We start from the raw sequence: 22,197 nt of genomic DNA on the forward strand, positions 1-22,197 counted from the left end.
GGAGAAGGGGCCGACAGAGGATGAGATGGCTGGATGGCATCACCGACTCGATGGACGTGAGTTTGAGTCAATTCAGAATTGGTGATGGACAGGGAGGGCTGGCGTGCTGCAATTCATGGGGTCGCAAAGAGTCGGACACGACTGAGCAACGGAACTGAACAAGTCCCCGCACTCGGAAAAGGGGAAAACAGGGCAGCGCACACCTTTGAGGCTCGGGAGAAGCAGAGACTGGGGTGGAGCTCGAGCGACCCGGGGCTCGCCGCAGGTGATCTGTAATCGCTTGCAGCCTCCCACCCCAGGACGGCGGGTTGTCTTCGGAATTGTTGCTGACCTCTCCCGAGGGCCGGCTTCTGCTCCCCGGGCGCCAGGCGGGTGAGACCGCGTCCTCTGCCTTGCCCGGGCGCTCCGGCAGCGGCGAACTCCGAGCGAAGAAAAGGGCACCACCAGACCCCCCAAACCCCGCCTCCACCGCTGGAAGGCAGGGAGCCGGGGCGGCGGGGGCGGAGGAAGGGGCGGGGGCAGCGGCCAGGCTTCAGGAAGCGGAGGCCGCCCGGGCGTCGGCGCTACGCTCTCGGCTGCGATGAGCTCGGACGCTGCGATGAGCTCGGACGCTGCGATGAGCTCGGACGCTGCGATGAGCTCGGACGCTGCACTTCGCCGGGCTCGCGGTCCAGGTAGGTGGCGGGTGCCGAGAGGGGCGCGCGGGCGCGAGTGGGGATGCGGGTTCCCCCGGCTTTGCTCGGTGGCCGGGAGAAGTTGAGGGTCTTGGAGGGAAGCGCTCGGGTCGGGTGGGCGCCGCTGAGCCTCTGGGCTCAGGAAAAACAACTCGGGGACCTCGCCGCCGCCTCCTTGCGGTCCCTGGTGGCGGCGCCTGGCGCTGGGGAGTGCCCCGGCCGCTTTTGTCCTCCGGGCGCTGATCTCTTCCTAGCTGTCGTGGCTATTTGCACTTTAACTGCGCTTGGTCATAGGAAAAGTTAACTTTGGGGTCTTGTTGGGCCTTATTTTTTTCACTTCTACGTGAAAATAAGTGGTTGCCTTGTAGTAACAGTGGAGCGTGAGCAGCCCGCGGGGGCGCCCGGGCAGAGAGAAACCCCAGGCTTGCCCGCACGGAAACTGGAGATCAGAGTCAGGCCTTGGGAGCTGCACAGCCCCCATGGTCCTCCTGCATCCGGGAAACCTGCAGTTATTTGTGAGTTTAACTTAAGGCCACGGTAACTTTTCTCTGGGGGTATGGCTTCCCTGGTGGCTCAGATGGTAAAGAATCCGCCTGCTAAAGCAGCAGACTTGAGTCGGATCCCTGGGTCGAGCAGATCCCCTGGAGGAGGGCATAGCAACGCACCCCAGTATTCTTGCCTGGAGAATCCCACAGACAGAGGAGCCTGGCGGGCTGAGGTCCATGGGGTCTCAAAGAGTCGGACACAGCGACTAAAACAACAAACAACGAATACCTTTTCTCTACAAAGTAATCAGCTTCTAAACACATGCTTTAGGACGTTCTTCCCTGTCACTTATAACTATATTACTGATAAGGGTTTAGAAGCTCTGAACCTGGCCATAGTTTTTTAAAAGGGCGGGGCAGGGCGGGGTAGGGGGCGGAAGGTGGAGTGTGGTTTGACTCGCCGGCGGTCAATCCACATAGAGTGCCTTTATTTCAGAGCTTTCTGTTCTTTGCTACAGAAAACAAGCCTTGTCCCAGAGGCAGGTTGTAAAAGTCACCACGGTTGTTCAGGAAGTGTGGTTACCCTGATGGGACAGTGCGAGGTCCAGCAACCATTTCCCTTTTGGAATCCAGGGGGAGGGCTGGGAAGGAGGGCGGGATGCTTGCTTGAGGCACCGCTAGTCACTGCACATCCCGCGCCATTCTTGTAATGGTTTCCTTCCTTTTCCTACTTGCTCCCCTTTCTTTGTCCACAATACTCCTTTTCCTGTGTATTCCAGGCCTGACATGAGTCAGTCCTTGGCTACCCTGGTGGCTCAGAGGTTAAAGCGTCTCCCTGCAATGTGGGAGACCTGGGTTCGATCCCTGGGTGGGAAAGATCCCCTGTAGAAGGAAATGGCAGCCCACTCCAGTATTCTTGCCTGGAGAATCCCATGGGCGGAGGAGCCTGGTGGGCTACAGTCCGTGGGGTCGCAAAGTGTTGGACCGACTGAGTGACTTAACTAACTTTGATAAGGAATGTGGGTAGATTGTCACAGATACTGCAGTGAATGAAGATGATGACAGTAGATACTGAAGAAGTTTGGAGAAGTGAGCACTTGGTTTAGAAAGGTTTCTGTTCTCTCCCTGGTGGGAGTGGTTTTACCACAGCTAGTACATGGACTTTGGAATCTGCAGGCCAAACTGGGCCTTTCAGTACCAGTTCCCAGGCACCAACCTCAGATAAGCCCCTTGCACTTTCTCTGTCTCAAAGGGCCTATGGAGTAGAGTGAGATCAAGTTATCTCATATGCCAAGCCATCAACAAATGGTGAAGTGAAGTGAAGTGAAGTCACTCAGTCGTGTCCAACTCTTTGCGACCCCATGGACTGTAGCCTACCAGGCTCCTCTGTCCATGGGATTTTCCAGGCAATAGTACTGGAGTGGATTGCCATTTCCTTCTCCAGGGGATCTTCCCCACCCAGGGATTGAACCCGGGTCTCTCCCATTGTAGACAGATGCTTTACCATCTGAGCCCAGAGAAGTCCAGCAAAAAGTCCAACAAATGGTAGCTGGAGGCATTCTCAGGTTAAGGTGTGGAGGAAAAAGAATGATTGATTAGTTTTGTAAAAAGTGGGTTTGAGCAAAGAGATGGTTACATTTTTGGAGAGGAAAATTGCATAAATCAGAGACAAGGAGAAGGGAGGAGAGGTCAAGAGTCTGGTTGACCCATTTCTGAGAATAATTGCAGATGAAAAGGAAATCTTACATAGAGTATCTCCCTCACGAAGATTGATTTTCTTCATGTCAACAAAACCAGTTTATTTGTATTCATGCAGTGTGTCATTCAGTCACTAAGTTGTGTCCTACGCTTTGCAACCCCATGGATTGCAGCATGCCAGGCTTCCCTGTCCTTCACCATCTCCTGGAGCTTGCTCAAACTCATGTCCATTGAGTCAGTGATGCCATTCAACCATCTCGTCCTCTGTCTTCTCCTTCTCCAGCCCTCCGTGTTTCCCAGCATCAGGGTCTTTTCCAATGAGTCAGCTTTTCACATTATGCAGTATAGTGATACTGTGCACCCTTCCTGAAAGCTGGCCTGTTGGGCATGTACAGTTTAAAATGACTGTGACAGAATCATAATGATCTCGGAGTGGCAGCAGTGAGCTGTGGCACAAAGTGAGACTGTAATTCCCTACTCAGGGGTTGAATCTGGGTAACCTCGATGAAAACTAGGAATCCCAGCTTGCAGACCAGTAAGGGCTAGAGGCTAGAACCTGTTTTCCCCTGACTCTTGGCCCCAGTGAAAAATGCATTTTTCATGGAGGCAAAAACTATAAATGTAGGTACAAAGTTTATGATTAGAGACATAGCACAATGACAAATGGGAGCGAACACAGAGAGACTGTTAAGATAGATGCAAGCCACAGATGCACACCTGCAGAGAAAGGGTGCAGGCGTGGCCTCTTTAATGAGGAACACAGGAAAAAGAACATTCAGTCAGTCTGTCAGTCGTGGCCGACTCTTTGCAAAATGGTTAATTCATTTATATAGGACAGTGCTGGTGGCTAAGATGGTAAAGAAGCTGCCTGCAATGAGGGTTTGATCCCTGGGTTGGGAAGATCCCCTGGACAAGGGCATGGCAACCCACTCCATTATTGTTGCCTGGAGAATCCTATGGACAGAGGAGCCTGGTGGGCTTCAGTCCATGGGGTCTCAAAGAGTCAGACACGACTAAGTGACTCCTGATCTTTGTTTACCTTTGGCCAGTTGTCTTGTTTTGACACCCCTCTATCCCCCTACTCTCCACCCCCCAGTCAGTTTGTCTCAGGGCCCTCCCTTGGGTCTGCATGCACCCTTCAGTCAAGATGGATTTCATCGCAGAGGCATATGGTGGGGGGAATAGCAAGACTTAACTGTGGTCTGACATTCCCTGCCATTTTTGGCCCCTCGAAGCCTTTTGCACATGTGTAGCGTCTCCTTTGCCCTAAGAATGGGAAATATATGACCTCTTGATCTTCTAACAGAGTTTAGTCCCTCTCTGTTCCTGCCATAAGGTACCCAGTGGATAACCCATAAGGTCTGGTTATCCACTGAATTCCTGTTTTTATATCTAAGAGCAGATCTTGAAATGTAGACAGCAGTCTGGTCATAAATAGCCCAAAGCCCATCTGTCTCTTGCCTCAGGAAGTGTAAGCAGAGGGCTGGTAGTGTCTGGCCTGGAGCCTTTTTCTCCCCCCAGAAATTATAATCAAAGGGCCAGTTGTAAATGTCTGTTCTAGAGCCCAGCTGTCTCCTGCCTCAATAATGTCTGTTCTCTGAAGCTGGGTAAAACTGATCAGCTCCAAGGAAGTTTTGGAACTTCTGTTCTAACGTCTGTCTCCATAGCTTTCTATTCCGATTCAGCAAACTGCTAGAACAGACTGGCAGCTGGACCAGGTCAGTGTTGATATTGTAGGTTACAGGGCACCTGTTTATAGCAGAGTGAAGGTTAGAGCCTGTGAGCTTCAGAATTAAGTTTTCAGTGCCCAGTTTCTTTCTATGTCTATTGTGTTAACAGTGACAACAGCAACAAAAAAAACTTTAAAAAATGCCTCAATGAGACTGTCCTGTTAACTTTGAAACTGAATGTCATTTTAAACAGATTAATCTTGAACTACTTAATACTAGCTGTCTTCCCTAAATCTGTAAGCTGATGGCAATATTTGAGATGACTCAAACGCACAGCTTAGATTACATCAGCCCAGGAGAACTGCGGCGCTCCTTCCTGAGACTACGAAAAAGAAGCCGTAGAGACCCAATAGCGTGTACATCTCCAATGCTTTCACTCTCAAGGACTTGAGTTAGTTTGGTGACCAGCCACTTGGCATAGCCTCTGCTGGGGACACTTCAGGCTGCCTTAGGCTCACTACCAACAAGGTGCAGAAGCTGGGGGAGGGGAGCTGCTGGGTCTGCCTCTCCTCTGGGGTTCTCAGAAGAGACTCGGCGCTTTGCACCCATGCAGATTCTTGGAGGGAGAAGGAAGTGATTGACTTTCAGATACAGATTTTTTTTTTTTAATTGGAGTGTAATTCTTTTACAATGTGTGTTAGTTTCTGCTGTTCAAAGATGTGAATGTATACATGTATACACATAGACCCTCCCTCACGGGCCTCCTTCCCACCGCCCGCCTCTCTTTGCCATCCATCTGGGTCATTACAAAGCCCCGAGCTGAGTTCTCTGTGCTCTAATGGCAGGTTCCCACTACGCTATCATTCTACGTGTGGTAGTGTATACATGTCAATCATGATTTTCCAGTTCATCCGACCCTCGCCTTCTCCCACTGTGTCCAGATGCCCATTCTGTACAGCTGCCTCTCTTTCCTCTCCTGCAACTAGGTTCATTTCCCATTTTTCTAGATTTCCACATACATCCATTAATAAATGATATTTGTTTTTCTCTTTCTGACTGACTTGACTGTAGGAAAGACTATGGGTCCACCCAAATCTCTACCAAGACTCTGGGTCCACCCAATCTCACCCAGTCTCTCAAATGACCTCATTTCGTTCCTTTTTATGTCTGAGTAGTATGCCCTCACTGTATGTTTGTGCTACACCGTCTGTGTCCATTCATCTGTCAGTGGACGCTTAGGTTGTTCCCATGTCCTGTCTTTTCTAAATAGCCCTGCAGTGAGCACTGGGGCCCATGTGTCTTTTTCGATTCTGGTTTCCTCAGGGTATATGCCCACTAGTGGGAGCTGCTGGATCATGTGGTAGTTTTATTCCTACTTTTTTAAAGGAATCTTCATACCCTTCTCCATAAGGGCTGTAGCATTTTACATTCCCAACCGTGCAGGAGGGTTCCCTTTTCTCCACATCCTCTCCAGCATTTATTGTATGTAGATTTTTTGATGTTGTCCATTCTGACTGGTGTGCGGTGATACCTCGTTGTGGTTTTAATTTGCCTTTCTATAATAATTAGCAGTGTCGAGCATCTTTTCATGGGGTTGTTGGCCATCTGTATGTCTTTTTTAGAAAAATGTCTATTTAGGTCTTCCTCCCATTTTTTGATTGGGTTGTTCGCATTTTTTAACATTTATTTATTTGTTTGGCTGGGCTGGGTCTTAGTTGAAGCACAGGGGATCTTTGATCTGTGTTGCAGCATGTAGAATCTTTAGCTGTGCACTCGAACTTTTAGTTGTGGCTTGTGGGATCTAGTTCCTTAACCAGGGATTATACCCGGGCCTCCTGCATTGGGAGCCTGGAGTCGTAGCCACTGGACCATCAGCAAAGTCCCTGTTTTTTTATGTTGAGCTGCATGAGCTGCTTGTATATTTTGGAGATGAAGCCTTTATCCATTGCTTCATTTGCGGTCATTTTCTCCCATTCTGAGAGTTGTCTCTTCATCTTGTTTATGGTTTCCTTTGTTGTGCAAACGCTTTTGAGTTTAATTAGGTCCCATTTGTTTATTTTTGTTTTTCATTACTCTTAAGAAGTGGGTCAAAAGATCTTGCTGTGTTTTATGTCAGTGAATGTTTTTCTTATGTTTTCCTCTAGGAGTTTTATAGTGTCCTGTCTTAAATTAGGTCTTTGATCCATTTTTAGTTTATTTTTTTGTACGGTGCTAAGTACTGTTCTAATTTCATTCTTTGCCGTGTAGCTGTCCAGTTTTCCCAGCACCACTTCTTGAAGAGCCTTTTTCTCCATTGTATATTCTTGCCTCCTTTATCATAGATTAGGTGACCACAGGTGAGTGGATTTATCTCTGGGCTTTCCGATCCTTATTTCTGTTTTTATGTCAATACCATACTGTTTTGATTACTTTGCAGTATAGTCTGAAGTTGAGGAGCCTGATTCCTCCAGCTTCATTTTTCCTGCTCACAATTGCTTCGGCTATTTGCTTTCAGCAGTTTGACAGTTGCTTTCAGGATCTTTTGTATTTCCATACAAATTGTCAAATTTTTTGTTTTCATTCTGTGAGAAATGTCATTGATAATTTGCTAGAGATTACACTGAATCTGTAGATTGCTTTGGGTAATATGGTCATATTGACCCATCCAGGAATATGGTGTATTTCTCCACCTGTTTGTGTCATCTTTCTGTCTTTGATTAGTGTGTTATAGTTTTCTGAGTACAGGTCTTTTGCCTCTCTAGGTAGGTTAATTCCTAGGTGTTTTATTATTTTGGTTATGATAGTAAACGGGATTGTTTCCTTGATTTCTCTTTCTGATCTTTCATTGTAAACGTACAGGAAGGCAGTAGACTTCTGTGCATTAATTTTATACTGTGCAACTTTACCAAATTCATTGATGAGCTCCAGTTTTCTGGTGGCATCTTTAGGGTTTTCTATGTATAGTATCATGTCAGCTGCAAACAGTGACGGCTTTACTTGTGCCTTTCCAATTGTATTCCTTGTATTTCTTTTTCTTCTCTGATTGCCATGGCTAGGACTTCCAAGTGAAAGTGTTAATCACTTAGTCATGTCCAACTCTTTGCAACCCTGTGGACTGTATAATTGTCCATGGAATTCTCCAGGCAAGAATACTGGAGTGGGTAGCCATTCCCTCTCCAGGAGAATCTTCCCAACCCAGGGATTGAATTCCGGTCTCCTGCATTGCAGGCAGATTCTTTACCATCTGAGCCACCAACTTCCAAAGCCATGCTGAATAATAATAGTGAGAGTGAACATCTTTGTCTCATTCCTGATCTTAGAGGAATGCTTTCAGGTTTTCACCATTAAGAATGATGTTTGCTGTGGGCCTGTTGTCTATGGCCATTATTATATTGAGGTAGATGCCCTCTATGCCCACTTTCTGAAGAGTTTTTTTTGTCATACAGGGGTGTTAAATTTTGTCAAAAACATTTTCTGCATCTATTGAGATGATCATATGGTTTTTATTTAATATGGTATATCACATTTATTTGAGTATATTGAAGAATCCTTACACCCCTGGGATAAATCCCACTTTATCACAATATATGAGTCTTTTAATGTGTTGCTGGACTCTGTTTGCTAGTATTTTGTTGAAGATTTTGTGTCTTTGTTCATCAGTGGTATTGATCTGTAATTTTTTTTTTTTTTTTTTTGGTAATTTATTTGTCTGATTTTGCTATCAGGGTGGTGGTGGCCTTGTAGAATGAGTTTGGGAGTGTTCCTTCCTCTGCAATTTTTGGGAAGAGTTTGAGAAAGATAGGTGTTATCTCTTCTCTAAATGTTTAACAGAATTTGCCTGTGAAGCCGTCTGGTCCTGGCCTTTTGTTGAAAGATTTTTAATTACAATTTCATTTCCTTACTTGTGATTGGTCTGTTTATATTTTCTAATTCTTCTTGAAAAGTTGTACCTTTCAAAGAATTTTTCCATTTCTTCCAGGTTGTCTATTTTATTATCATATAGTTGCTTATAACAGTCTCTTATGATGCTTTGTATTTCTGCGGTATTAGCTGTTAATTTCTCCTTTTTCGTTTCTAAATTTGTTGATTTGAATCCTCTCCTTTATTTCTTAATGATTCTGGCTAAAGGCCCATTAATTTGTTTATCTTCTCAAAGAACCAACTTTTAGTTTGCTGATTTTTGCTATTGTTTTCTTCATTTCTATTTCATTTATTTCTGCTCTCATCTTTATCATTCATTCCTTCTACTAAACTTTGGTGGCGGTGGTGGTGGTGTTATTGATGTTCTTTCTCTAGTTGCTTTAGGTGTAAGGTCAGATTGAGATTTTTGTTGTTTCTTGAGGTGAGATTGAATTTTAGATATAGATTTAATATGTTTAGTTTGAGTGATTCTGTTTCTTTTTTATGTGATTGTTTTAAAGATAATGAGGTAAGGGTATTAAAAGGAGGTGGGAAAAAAAAGTGGATCATGGAATGCTTTTGAAAATGGAAGGAGAGGAAACCCTGCATATTGCTTAGTAGAGCGGTGTGGGGAGCAGGAAGGAACCCCAGTAGACAGGGTGTGGAATAAGAGGTCTTCTGGGAGGGCAATCTGGGGGGTAGGAGGAACCCCAGTTAGAACAGTGTGTGGCTAGGAAGTAGCCCCAGCAGAGCACTGTGTGGAGTGGGAAGTGTCCCGGGGAGCAGTGTGTGGACAAGAAAGTATCCTCCTCTGTCTTTGTGTTGTAGGAAGTACTCTCGGTGGAGGAGTTTACGGGCTCGGAGGGATTTGGGGTAGCTCAGAATGTAGAGTGGGAAGTCAGCCTAGAAGAGTTGTGTGTTCAGAAGGGCAGCATTCCTGAGCAGAGGGGAGTCTTGGTAGGAAATACGCCCCGTGGAGCAGTGTGCAGCAGGAAGTTCTCCCTGGTATGGCAGCGTGTGCAGCAGGATGTATTCTGGGTGTGGCGGTGTGTGGCGTGGGGAGAGCAGGACGTACATTCAGTGGGGCAGTGTCTGGGGTAGGGAGTATCCTCCGTGAGCGCTGAGCGCAGCAGGGAAGGGTCCCTTGTATAGCGCCGCTGAGGAGGAGATCTCCAGGTAAAGCGGCCTGAATGAACAGTGAAGAACTACCCTTGGTGGAGCACCGTGGTAGTAGGGCGCATATCACACAGAGCTGTGTGTGGAGTAGGTAACCACGCAGAACACTGTGGAGTAGGAAGGTCCCAGGTGTAGAGCAGAGCGTGGGGTAGGAGACGCCTCTTGTAGAGCGGTGTGCAGAGTCGGACATTTCTGGCAGCTTGTGGCATAAGAAGGGAGGATGTCTCCTCGGGTGAGCGCTGAGTGGAGTAGGAAGTCACTGGTGCAAAGTGTGCAGAGAAGGAAATAACCGACCACAGAGCAGTGTGTGGAGCAGGGAGGATTCCGGGCAAAGTATTTGTAGAGGAAGGAGAGGCTGTATCCAGAGTACAGCAGTGTGATGGGACGTACCCTGGCAAAGTAGCGTGAGGGGTAGGCTGTGTCCCAGATACAGCAGGGTACAGGTGGTACCGGGTGACCTTGGTAGGTCAGTGTGTGGGGGACGAAGTCCCCAGGGTAGACCGTGTGTGGATTCAGAGTTCCTGTAGTAGAGCAGGGTGTGGCGCTGGCTGCGTTCCCTTCAGCATTGTGTGAGCTGGGAAGTATCCTCGTGTGGACTAGGAAGTATTCCGGGTACAGCAGATGGTAAGTGTCCCGGGGAGAACAGCGTGTGGTGTCGGAAGTAATCCTGGTAGAACAGGGCGTGTAGGAGGAGGTGTGCTGCGCCCAGCACAGGGTGGAACCGGAAGTGCCCCCTAGAGCTGTGTGTTCACTGGGGCAGCATCCCGAGTGGAGTGTGTCTCATTAGGAAGCTTCGGCTGTTCAGCAGTGTGTGGAGCAGGGAGCGTCCTGGCAGGGGAGCAGTGTGTGATGGAGGAAGTATTCTGGATAGAGGAGTTTGGGAGGAGGAAGTGTCCCCAGTATCCAGTGCACAGGGCAGGAAGAGTTCTAGGAGAAAAGCGTGTGGAATGTCTCTGGTGGGACAGTGTCCAGCAGGAAGCATTAATAATCCCCAGGGTCAGCGTGTGGAGTAGAAGTCTGCTGGTGGGACAGGGTACGAGGTACCACGTGACCTTAGTAGAGCAGTGTGTGGAGTGGGCGGGACCCCTTCTAGAACATTGTGCGGGGTAGGGCGAGTCTTCAGTAGAGCATTGTGTGAAATAGGAGATCCTCCAGTAAGCAGCTGCATGGTAGGGAGGTCCCCTGATGGAGGAGAGCTTGGTAGGAAGTGTCTGCAGTACAACAAGGTGTAGAGTTCACAGGATCCGCCTTAGAGCAAGATGAGGGTAGCATGGAAGCCTCGGGAGAGTGGGGAGGATGCATTAGAAAGGCTGCTTCTGACTCCTAATCTTTGGTGCGAGTAACAATCACCTTGGCACATCTCCCAGGATTCTGATTCTGTAAATCTGGGTTAGGGACCAGGAACCTGCATTTTATCACCCAGGCCAGGGATTGATGTGGAAGGTTAAGGAAAACGGATTGGGGCCTATTGGACAGGGGAAGGGTGATGCCTCTCTGGGGTCTTGGCTGGTTTGAATACTGGATGCAGTCCAGGAGGAGCAGGCTGAGAGTGACTGGTAAAGGGCCCTGGAGTTGAATTCTCCCTCTCCTCATCCTCTCTCCCTGGTGGATCTTTGTCAGTGAGGAGACATGAGGTTAGAACCATCAGGCGTGAGGGAGAGACTCCAAGGAGTGAGGGGAACACTACCCTCTTGGCAGGGAGATGATGGGTAGGGGTTTACCCTTAGGGTCCGTCCGCCTTCCTTCCAAGACCTCAGCTGAAAGGGGCATATTGCTACATTATTAGTACTTGTGTGGTCGTCACCTTCTGTCCCCTCTCAAGCTGCTTATCAGGTAAAAGCAGATTCATGAGCATATGGACTCTTCTGGTAGAAGATGTTAGACTCACTATTGCTGTCTGGTAGAGAAGCCACTGGCCACGTGTTATGTAAATTTCAGTTAGTTGAAGTTAATTAAAAAATTGAGTTCCTCAGTTACACTAGCCAAAGTTCAAGGGCTCAAAAGCACATGTGGCCATTGGCTGCCCCCAGAGACAGCTCAGGTATAGGGCATTCTGTCACTGCAGAAGGCTCTATTGCACAGCACTGTTCCTGGGAGGAGAGGGATTCAGTGAGAGGTTGTCTTGTGGGTGGGGAAGTCTGATCTTGGGTTGAGAGAAGAGGGTCCCCATTATAGGATCATAACAACCACATGTGTCATGCAGGAGATCAGAATCTGAGTCTTTGCCCTTCCCTTCCTCCACCAAAACGTCTGCCGCTTCCAGGCAGTAGGCTAATCCAGTGTCACCCACACTGTGTTCAGTTCTCTTGCTTGACTTCACTCTCTCTCTGTGTCAGAGAATATTTGCTAAAAACATTTGCTGCAAAATAAAGCAATTTCATGTTTCATTTGAGCTTCATAATCACAGAGCTACATTTGTTACTTTTGGCATAGTGTGCAGCGAATGAATGTGAGTAGTATTTTTCCGTTTCTGTTTATGATCTTTTTTTATTTTGCCTGTAAGAGTTGGAGGTGAGAAAGAACTGAGCTGTGCGTTTACGGTTCGTTTATTTATTTTGGCTGCGCTGGGTCTTCCTTGAAGCGCGTGGGCTTTCTGTAGTTGTGGTGTGCAGGCTTCTCTCGTTGTGGCACGTACAGTTCGTTTATTATTAATAGCACTTTCCCTTCCTTCTCCCTTACCCCTTCTCACATCCTTTGACTTTTAAACCAACCAAGACAGAAGCAGCCTAGCAGATAGGAATCAAGGCAGCTGGGAGTTCCTAATGTGTTTTATGACCATAAATCAAAAAGTGTATTAACAAAACCCTACTTTCTTTTAATAGGTAAAGAACAAAACATGACCGAAATAGACGCCTTCCCTAGGAGGTAATAATCTTCTGTTTACTCATTAAGGTCTTTTCCTTTAGTGGCCATCATTAGCCTACAGAAGTCAAAGTAAGACAGGGACATGGCGCTGAAAAGCAGAGTAGAGAATGTCAGGTTCAGCATCTGGAGGGCTGCCTTGTAGGTGTGCGGGTTGGTTGCTGCCCCTGGTTCTGAAGGGACCAAGACTGAGGCTCAAGATATTGAACAATTGGGATGGCCTTGGCCTGGGCCAGACCATTGTCTTTGGTCCCTGGTCCCTGGAGCCCTGGGGGAAAGACACCCAAGCAGAGGAATTGGGGGATGGGAGGGGTTTGCTCAGGATGGCTGCTGTTTACTAGTTGGTACAGAGATGTTTCAGGACTTTCCCAACCAGTGTGGCTGCGAGGCCTGCCCAGGGCACAGCAGTGGCCCGCCGGCCTGGTGGAGGAGGAAGCAGCAGGCCTCTGTCTGTTCTGTGCATTGACCTTGGGCTTGGAGGAGCTTATTATTTAATAAGACCTAGACTGATTGTTTTTTTAAACTTTTCCTAAACAGAGAAATATTTGATCCAACTGAAAAGTACAAAATGGACCACAAGAGGAGAGGAATTGCGTTAATCTTCAATCATGAGAGGTTCTTCTGGCACTTAACCCTGCCAAACAGGCCGGGCACCAGTGCCGACAGAGACAATCTTAGGCGCAGGTAGTACTGTTTTATTTAACATCCAGGTGGTCAGATATTTAAGCGATAACTACTTATCCGCACTGTACACATAACAGAGCAAGAGTATTTGGGGATGAACCTCACTTGGGCTCAGCCTCCCCTAAGAACTTGCCTGAATTTTCCCCCTAATCCTGTTCTATTAAATATTAACAGTCTTTGCATTCTTATATCTGCATAGTAGACGGCAGTATTCTAACTTAAATCAGTTACCATGAATAAATCCCTTCCTGCCATGGATAATCGAGGAAAACCAGCATTGTCATGTTTTTCTTTCTCCCTAAAGAAAAGTCAATTTATATGTCATAAAAATGAGTATAGATTCCTCAAATAATTAGGAGTATATGACAGTTTTGAATAGCTCATAAGCTAGTATCCAATTTAATCTCCAGGTTTTCAGATCTAGGATTTGAAGTAAAATGTTTTGATGATCTTAGAGCAGAAGAACTATTGCTCAAAATTCATGAGGGTAAGTAGTTTTCCTATTCATCTTCCTTTGATGGGACTGAGTAGTTTTTAATTATCCTTGTATGGAGATAGGTCCAAGTAATTAACTTGTAAAAAAGGCATGTCAGTTAATTTAGCATGGGATATAGGTTTTGGTTGTGCCTCTCTGATTATACATTACTCAGCAGATTTAGAGACCTTTGCATATAATGCCTACCAAGTTATAGTTTATATACCACTGGTTACAGTCCGTTACTCTGGAAATGAATGTAATGATCTTTTCATGTGGCAATTAAAAGCCCAAGATGCAAATACTACAGATGCTGGGCAGTCATTTTTTAACTGACTCCTTCCACACCCAAGTTTTCTACTGACTTCAAAATACTGCTGATTTACATACATTATCTCATAATTTCTACATCACTGTGCAGTAGGTTGGAGAAGGAAATGGCACCCCACTCCAGTATTCTTGCTTAGAGAATCCCATGGAGAGAGGAGCCTGGAGGGCTGCTGTCCATAGGGTCACACAGAGTTGGACACAGCTGAAGTGACTTAGCATGCAAGCATGCACTGGAGAAGGAAATGGCAACCCACTCCAGTGTTCTTGCCTGGAGAATCCTAGGGACAGAGGAGCCTGATGGGCTGCCATCTATGGGCTCGCACAGAGTTGGATGCGACTGAAGCGACTTAGCAGCAGCAGCAGCAGCATGCAGTAGGTAAATTAACAACTTAATGTGTATAGTAATCACTACAAGTCATGGCTTTTTAAGTACTTGTCAATGGACTATTAGAACAACTGCATCATTAAACTTTCTTCAGAACTTTTTTTTAAAAATTGAGGTATAATTGACATACAGAGGAGCCTGGTATGCTCCAGGCCACGGGGTCGCATTTGTGTACATTGGGGAACGATTGCCACCATTAAGTCTAGTTACCATCTGTCACCATTCGTAGTTACAAACTCTTTTCTAGTGACTTTTAAGATTTATTCTCTTAGCAACTTTCAAATATGCTGACTGTAGTCATCATGCTGTACATTAACATCCCCAGGACTTATGTATTTTGTAACTGCAAGTTTATACCTTTTGGCCCCTTCACCATTTTGCCTCATACTTCTCCTTTCCCCTGCCCCAGCTGCCACGAGTCTCTCTGCAACTTTGAACTTGGTTTTGCTTGCTGGGTTTTTAGTTCCCACATATAGTGACGTGATCGCATCCTTCTCTGACTTGAGTCACTTAACATAATGCTCTCAGGGTTCATCTGTCTTGTTGCAAATTGCACATTTTCCTTTTTTCAATGACTGAATGCTCACCCATTGTACATGTACAGACCACACTTCCCTTATCCGTTCATCTATTAGTGGACATTCAGGCTGTTTCTGTATCTTGGCTGTTGCAGTAATGCTGCAGAGGATACAAGGGCTCGTATATCTTTACAAGTTAGCGTTTTTATCGTTTTTGGATATATACCCAGAAGTGGAAGTGTAGGATATGGTAGCTCTGTTTTTACTTTTTTGAGAACCCTCATACCAGGGTTCCTCTTTATTTTTTATTTATTTATTTTTTTAATTTTAAAATCTTTAATTCTTACATGTGTTCCCAAACATGAACCCCCCTCCCACCTCCCTCCCCGTAACATCTCTGTGGGTCATCCCCATGCACCAGCCCCAAGCATGCTGTATCCTGCGTCAGACATAGACTGGCGATTCAATTCTTACATGATAGTATACATGATACAATGCCATTCTCCCAAATCATCCCACCCTCTCCCTCTCCCTCTGAGTCCAAAAGTCCGTTATACACAGCTGTGTCTTTTTTCCTGTCTTGCATACAGGGTCGTCATTGCCATCTTTCTAAATTCCATATATATGTGTTAGTATACTGTATTGGTGTTTTTCTTTCTGGCTTACTTCACTCTGTATAATCGGCTCCAGTTTCATCCATCTCATCAGAACTGATTCAAATGAATTCTTTTTAACGGCTGAGTAATACTCCATTGTGTATATGTACCACAGCTTTCTTATCCAGGGTTCCTCTTTAATCTGTAAATAATTTCACCTGGCTGCTCCCCACCTTTCCTACTTTGCTCGCTCCTCAGCTTTGGAGGGCATCCGCCTTGTGTCTTAACACTCTTTGGGAAGCTCCAAGCGCTTAGACACAATAGTGCCGGCGCTGCCTCCCTTCAAGGTGCAGCGACACGGAGGGAACTGTTATGGGGTAGTTCCTGTGTCTGCCCTAAGAAGGTCTCTGCTGATTCAAAGAAACTTCTTAGGCGTTCCCCATAATAATCCCTTTAGGTTTTCCATGTCATTATTCTGTGTTTTAAAAAAGCTAACAAAAACCTGTTCAAACTCTTATTTCTTTGAACTGTAATAATTTGGATGTTTAAAAGTCAGATATTGTATTGTATAAATTGTTGCTTAATTTAAATAAGTTGTTTCATTAGACATTTTATAATAAAATTTTCCCTCAATTATCTGAAACTTTAGATACTAAGTACCTTATTTTCATTTCTAAATAACTTTTGGGGTCCTTTTTAGCATCAACTGCTAGCCACGTAGATGCAGATTGCTTTTTGTGTGTTTTCCTGAGTCACGGTGAAGGCAACCACATCTACGCATATGATGCCAAAATTGAAATTCAGACGTTAACAGGCTTGTTCAAAGGAGACAAGTGTCAGAGCCTGGTTGGAAAACCCAAGATATTTATCATTCAGGTAAGACTGATTACATTATAATCTTAATTATAAAGGCCATAGTTCTATACATGTGATTAGAAAGAACTAAAGCTGATTTTGGAAGTTAACTTTCTCCAGTAATCGGAAAAGGCCCTTTTTGAATCCTAGCCAATCAGAGTTGCAGCTTCAGCTGTTAGTGGTAGTTCTTTAACATAAAGATGCTCAGAATCTTTATTACTTGGAAATGACTCAAAATAATGAATATTACTTGGCAATGACTCCCTGGCCCAGCCCAGTGTCAAGGTAGGGCCTCTGGAGAAGGTGTCTACTGATGGACCACTGCAGCGGGGCGCTGCCTGTTCAGACCAGGTTTGGTCTGGTGGCTGGAGAACGTGCCAGCCAGTGAGGAGAAGGTGGGCATAAACACTTCTAGTTCCAGCTAGACTTCTAGTCCTTTCACATTTTCCCTTAGGCCAAGATGGGTCTAGCCGCTGCCCAACTTGTAGTAAGAATAAAAATATTTTGGGGGGCCTGAATAACATCCCCTTTGTTACCTCAGTAGGGATGTCTGGGAAAAAATGAGAATTCCTGATGTTGCCGGGCTACATGAAGGACACGGGCACCTTTCACACCCCGCCATTCCTTGAGAGAGGGAGTAGGGGGCTACTTAAAAAGTCAAGGATGACTCCCTGGTTTCTTGTTTAGACTGCGGCACTGGGGCGTCTGTGAGATGTGTTGGAAATACAGGTCGAAATTGAGACAGGCGGCCTAGGGTAGAGAAGTTAGGTGGGAGTAACGAGGGGGTGGATGGTAATGGAGACAGGCGGCCCGGGTTAGAGAAGTACACTGGGGCAGTGATGAGCAGATAGAGGGTTCTGGGAGCCATGGGAGTGGATGAGCTCCTCCGTGTCAAGGATCCCCTGAAGAAGGCGTGTAGAGGGAATTCCTGTGTGGCCCACTGACAGCACTCAGTGCCATCGCTGCCAGGGCTCCGGCTTCAGTCCCTGTTGGAAAACTAAGACCCCACGAGCTGCGTGGTGCCACCAAAAACAAGTGGAGAACAGAACTGAGGGATGCTGATGAGGAATGGGCAGAGGGAAGACAATGAGGAGGACACCTCAGAAGAACAGGAGAAAAATCACAAGAATGATGGGTGATTGTTCATGAAAAAGGGAGTAGCCAGCACCATCAGGCACCAAAGCAAGGAAAATGTTTTGCCAAGTTATTTGATTTCTCTATGCCTCAGATTCTTCACAACAGGCACACTGCCTCATAGGGTGACTGAGAGGATAAGATGACGTGGCCTAAGATGAAAAACGCTTTGAACAGTGCCGAGGAAGTGGCCCACCCCCAGCCAGTAAAGGCCGGCTCTTAGGCTCACTGCCGTTGATTTGGCAAGTGATGGCATTGAGTTCCACATGCTCTACATTCCATGTAGGAAGACAGTAGAAAAGGTCTGAAAATAAGCCTGCTAGTACAAAAGAAGACTAAAATCTCCCTGTAAAAATAGGGTATTAGGAATCTTGTTTATCTGGTAACTCTGAAATCCATCAGAATGTTTCTTTTAAAGCTTATAATTCTTCAGCCATTTCAGAATTGATGGACACATTTATAATACTACAGCAGAATCTTGTTAGAGCACTGTGCTAAGTTTACGAGGGCTGCCAGAACAGAGTACAGGCATACCTCATTTTATTGTACTTTGCGTATTTTTACACTCTCGCTTTTTAAAAACTGAAGGTCTGTGGCAACCCTGCGTTGATGCCATTTTTCCAACAGCATTTGCTGACTTTGTGTCTCTGTGTCCCATTTGGGTAACATTATATTTCACACTTTTAAAATATTATTTGTCATGATGATCTGTGATTTTGACATTACTATTGTAAAAAGATTATGGCTAGCTGAAGATTCAGGTGATGGTCAGCATTTTTTTAGCAATAGAGTAGTTAATTAAGGTCCTTTTTTTTTTTAGAATTAATGCTACTGCACACTTTAATAGACTACAGTATAGTATAGACATAACTTTTATATGCACTGCTGCTGCTAAGTCGCTTCAGTCGTGTCCGACTCTGTGCGACCCCATAGACGGCAGCCCACTAGGCTCCCCCGTCCCTGGGATTCTCCAGGCAAGAACACTGGAGTGGGTTGCCATTTCCTTCTCCAATGCATGAGAGTGAAAAGTGAAAGTGAAGTCGCTCAGTCATGTCCAACTCTCAGCGACCCCATGGACTGCAGCCCACCAGGCTCCTCCGTCCATGGGATTTTCCAGGCAAGAGTACTGGAGTGGGGTGCCCTATGCACTAGGAAACAAAAAAATTCACGTGACTCGCTCTGTAGCAATATTCGCCCTGTTGTAGTGGTCTGGAACTGAAGCTGCAGTATCTCTGAGGTCTGCCTGTACAAAGACTGGGTGGCTTAGACAACGGAAGTTTATTTTCTTGCAGCTAGAAGCCCAAGATCAAGGTGTCAGCAGGGTTGATTTCCGAGGCCGCTCTCCTTGGATGGGAGGTGGATTCTCATCTCTTCTGTCTTCACATGGGCTTTTCCCTGTGCTCTCTGTGCCCTGGCCTCTTTGTATAAGGACACCAGTCATAGGGGGTTAGGGCCCACCAATAGTCCTCATTCTACCTTAACTACCTCTTTAAAGACCGTATCACCATATACAGTTACCTTTGAAATATTGGAGGCTATATGTTTTATATTGAAGCCCTCAGTATATAAATGGGGGTGGGACCTATTGACTGAAAGAAGACCAAACTCCCAGGGAGAAGGACCCTGCCAAAAAATAAATAAACGGAGTGGGGACAAAAAGCCCGTAATAGTCATTTAATGTTAGCCTTTGTATGAGTCAGAATTAGTAAGAATTTGAGCCCTCACTTTAAAGTGGGAGCAGAAGGAAGGGGGCACATTGATAATGACTCTCAGGTCAGGTGGTGTCATTTTGACCCTTAAAAGCAGCTTGGCAAGGAAAACCCAAGCTGGGAATATATTACTTGATTACATAGAAACACTTAGGGACGTACTGTAATTTTCTAAAAGAAGGGGTGGCTCTTGGTGCTGTGGTGTGCGTAATGCAGAAGAAACTTTAAAGCCACAGATGTTTTCTCCTCTACAGTATACCTTTCGATCAACATAATTTGGTGTCTAGTTGAGGATGCCAGTTTTTTAAATCATCAACTAGGAGAAAACATAAGTAGGAAAAAAAAGAACTGTCGGCTTTGGCCTGCTCTAAACCTGAATGCATTGTTTCTGAAATGCCTATAAAGTGGATTCTGTTGATGTTGCTGTAAAGGCGTACTGAACTACACATTCACTGCGAACGTGAAGCACGGGGAAGAACAGGTAACTAAAGGAGGGGATTTTCCTCCTTGTCCCGTAGGCGTGTCGGGGCAGCCAGCATGACGTGCCGGTCATCCCTCTGGATGCAGTTGATCATGGGGCAGACATGCTGGGTGCCAACGTGACCCAGGTGGACGCAGCCTCAGTTTATACACTTCCTGCTGGAGCCGACTTCCTCATGTGCTACTCCGTGGCAGAAGGTGTGTGGGTGTTTAATACAAATGTACAATTGGCTTTCTTGGCTAAGTTTCTATACGTTTCATCCCGGCTTGATTTAGGTGAGGTCTTTCTACTGGGACATGAGATCTGGTCGTGAAGCTCACAAGCTTAATGGACATCTTGGGCCATGTGATCAGAGTGACATTTAAAACTATAAAGTACCTTATAGAAAAGTCCTTCCTGAAAACTACTATATGTTAAATAAAGCTCTAAGGCTAATTATATTGAATATCTTAGCAGCAGAATGTGCCAGTGATGGTGATACCATTTTTTATAGTTAACACTTGTGGAAAACATTGTTGAAAAAAATTTTTTTAAGTGTGGCATCTAAACCAGGGAAGTCCCTGAAAAATATTTTGATGACACTTGTTCTCTATTGTAGTAAATAATTTCATGTTTTTCTTTTTTCTAATCACTGGTCTCAAAAATCTTTGCCTAGTTTACTACTAGCTTGGGAATTTTTAGGAAGTGGAGAAAATTACATAGCATCAACACCATTTTTATAGAACTGTGTGGAATTAATCTTTTTTTCCACATGAGAAGAGTCAGCAGAGAAAAAATTTTAAACCGTATCATGGACACATCTTAGTCTCGCCCAATGATTTTTGAGAACTTGGACTTGAAAAGTGATTTTCTGTCAGTCGGTAACCAGGAAACTTCAGTGGCTTCTCCTGTCTTTTTCAGGTTATTATTCTCATCGGGAAACTGTGAATGGTTCATGGTATATTCAAGATTTGTGTGAGATGCTGGGGAAATTCGGCTCCTCTTTGGAGTTCACAGAACTCCTCACTCTGGTGAACAGGAAGGTTTCTCAGCGCCGAGTAGACTTTTGCAGAGACCCAAGTGCTATTGGAAAGAAGCAGGTTCCCTGCTTTGCCTCAATGCTAACTAAAAAGCTGCACTTCTCTCCAAAATCTAAATGATAGGTGCTATTTTGTTTTATGTATTCAAAATAGATTTTCTCTTTTCATATAAAGAAGTATCACTTGGTTGAAGCAATCTAAATGGTACAGCAATTTTAAATGTTTTAAGCTTTAATAACTTAAAATAGTTCATATTGGACATGGTGAAGGGTTTTGATATATGGAGAAATGAAATCCTCAGGGAATTCCTACAGATAAAAATCCACAAGCATTTGTAATACTAGACTTTCGTAGTAAATTGCAAGTTTACTCAATCTCTGGCTGATTTAACTTGTATTTTGTGACTTTTTTTAAAAATAAAACTTCGTAATGTTTTCCTTTAATATTTGAAATTTTTTCATTAAATTTTTCTTATTTCCATTCTTAACTTGAATAATGTATAGATGGCTTGGTTTTACTTGGTCATAAAAATCTACATATGAATTACCACTTTTTTGTATAAGACTAAGTGTGTTTAAAAAAGCCTTCAAGAACTATTATGTGGCATTTTGAAGAAGAAATATAAAGCAGTTAATTCTTAGTAGAGGCCACAAACCTGCAAAGTTTGATTCTGTCAGTGTCTTGCATGGTAAGTTATTATACACTGCTTGGTAGTCCCACTCACAGACCGTCGTCATATTTATGGAATAATGGATGTTGCTACTGTTTTTGGCAGTGCTGTGCAGCATGTGGGATCTTAGTTCCCAGATGAGGGACTGAGCCCACGCCCCCTGCAGTGGAAGTGCAGTCTTAACTACTGGACTGCCTGGGGAGTCCCAGATGGTATTTTTAAGATTCAGCTCTTACTGAATATGGTATGTAAAATTTGAGTAATATGCTTTGTTAGTAATCTGCCAGAGGCTGAAGATGGGTAACAGTCTTGGTTTTGATAACAAACTTGGGACCTGCCAGTTCAGCAGTGGTTTGTGCTATTTCAGGACTTCCCTGGTGGCTCAGACGGTAAAGCATCTGTCTACAATGCGGGAGACCCGAGTTCAGTCCCTGGGTCAGGAAGATCCCCTGGAGAAGGGTATGGCAATCCACTCCAGTACTGTTGCCTGGAAAATCCCACGGACAGAGGAGCCTGGTAGGCTACAGTCCATGGGGTCGCAGAGTCGGACACGACTGAGCGACTGCACTTCACCTTGTGCTATTTCAGGTACAGTTCAGAACATGTGCCAACTATATGCCAAGGTCAGTGGGGCATTCATCCCTTTTCCTGTGGTCATGGCAGGGGTTCCACTGTCAGTTGAATAGTTTACCTTTAGCTTCTGACCCTCAGGTGCTGCTGTCTCCATAGCTCTCCTTGCAAGGGTGAATGGCTATAGAAACTCCTCAGCTCATCCAGTGAGCACAGGCCCAGCCCTCTAGGCAAAGATTATATAGCTCTGCTTACCTAAGTTAGCTGATGTTATTAAAAAGCTCAACCCCTGCCACCCACCACATGCCACCCACTTTACACGCATTT

The 22,197-nt window shown here is 45.3% G+C and overlaps 1 protein-coding gene across 1 annotated transcript; it reads left to right on the forward strand.

The window, feature by feature from the left end:
- Window positions 1–542: 542 nt before the first annotated feature.
- CASP6 (caspase 6) lies at window positions 543–21,004 on the forward strand. The gene is made up of 7 exons (XM_052642186.1): window positions 543–674; window positions 12,405–12,447; window positions 12,982–13,128; window positions 13,539–13,615; window positions 16,133–16,308; window positions 19,649–19,808; window positions 20,512–21,004. The coding sequence occupies exons 1-7, from the start codon at window positions 581–583 to the stop codon at window positions 20,748–20,750; spliced, it is 936 nt and encodes a 311-aa protein (XP_052498146.1). The 5' UTR covers window positions 543–580; the 3' UTR covers window positions 20,751–21,004.
- The last annotated feature ends 1,193 nt before the right edge of the window (window positions 21,005–22,197 follow it).

Source organism: Budorcas taxicolor, chromosome 6, assembly GCF_023091745.1.
Source record: "Budorcas taxicolor isolate Tak-1 chromosome 6, Takin1.1, whole genome shotgun sequence".
Classification (NCBI taxonomy): Eukaryota; Metazoa; Chordata; class Mammalia; order Artiodactyla; family Bovidae; genus Budorcas; species Budorcas taxicolor.

Coding starts and splice junctions, on each gene's coding strand:
- CASP6 (XM_052642186.1), top strand. CDS start 581: ATGAGCTCGGACGCTGCGATGAGCTCGGACGCTGCGATGAGCTCGGAC. Junction 675..12,404: donor TCGCCGGGCTCGCGGTCCAG/GTAGGTGGCGGG, acceptor TTCTTTTAATAG/GTAAAGAACAAAACATGACC. Junction 16,309..19,648: donor CCAAGATATTTATCATTCAG/GTAAGACTGATT, acceptor CTTGTCCCGTAG/GCGTGTCGGGGCAGCCAGCA.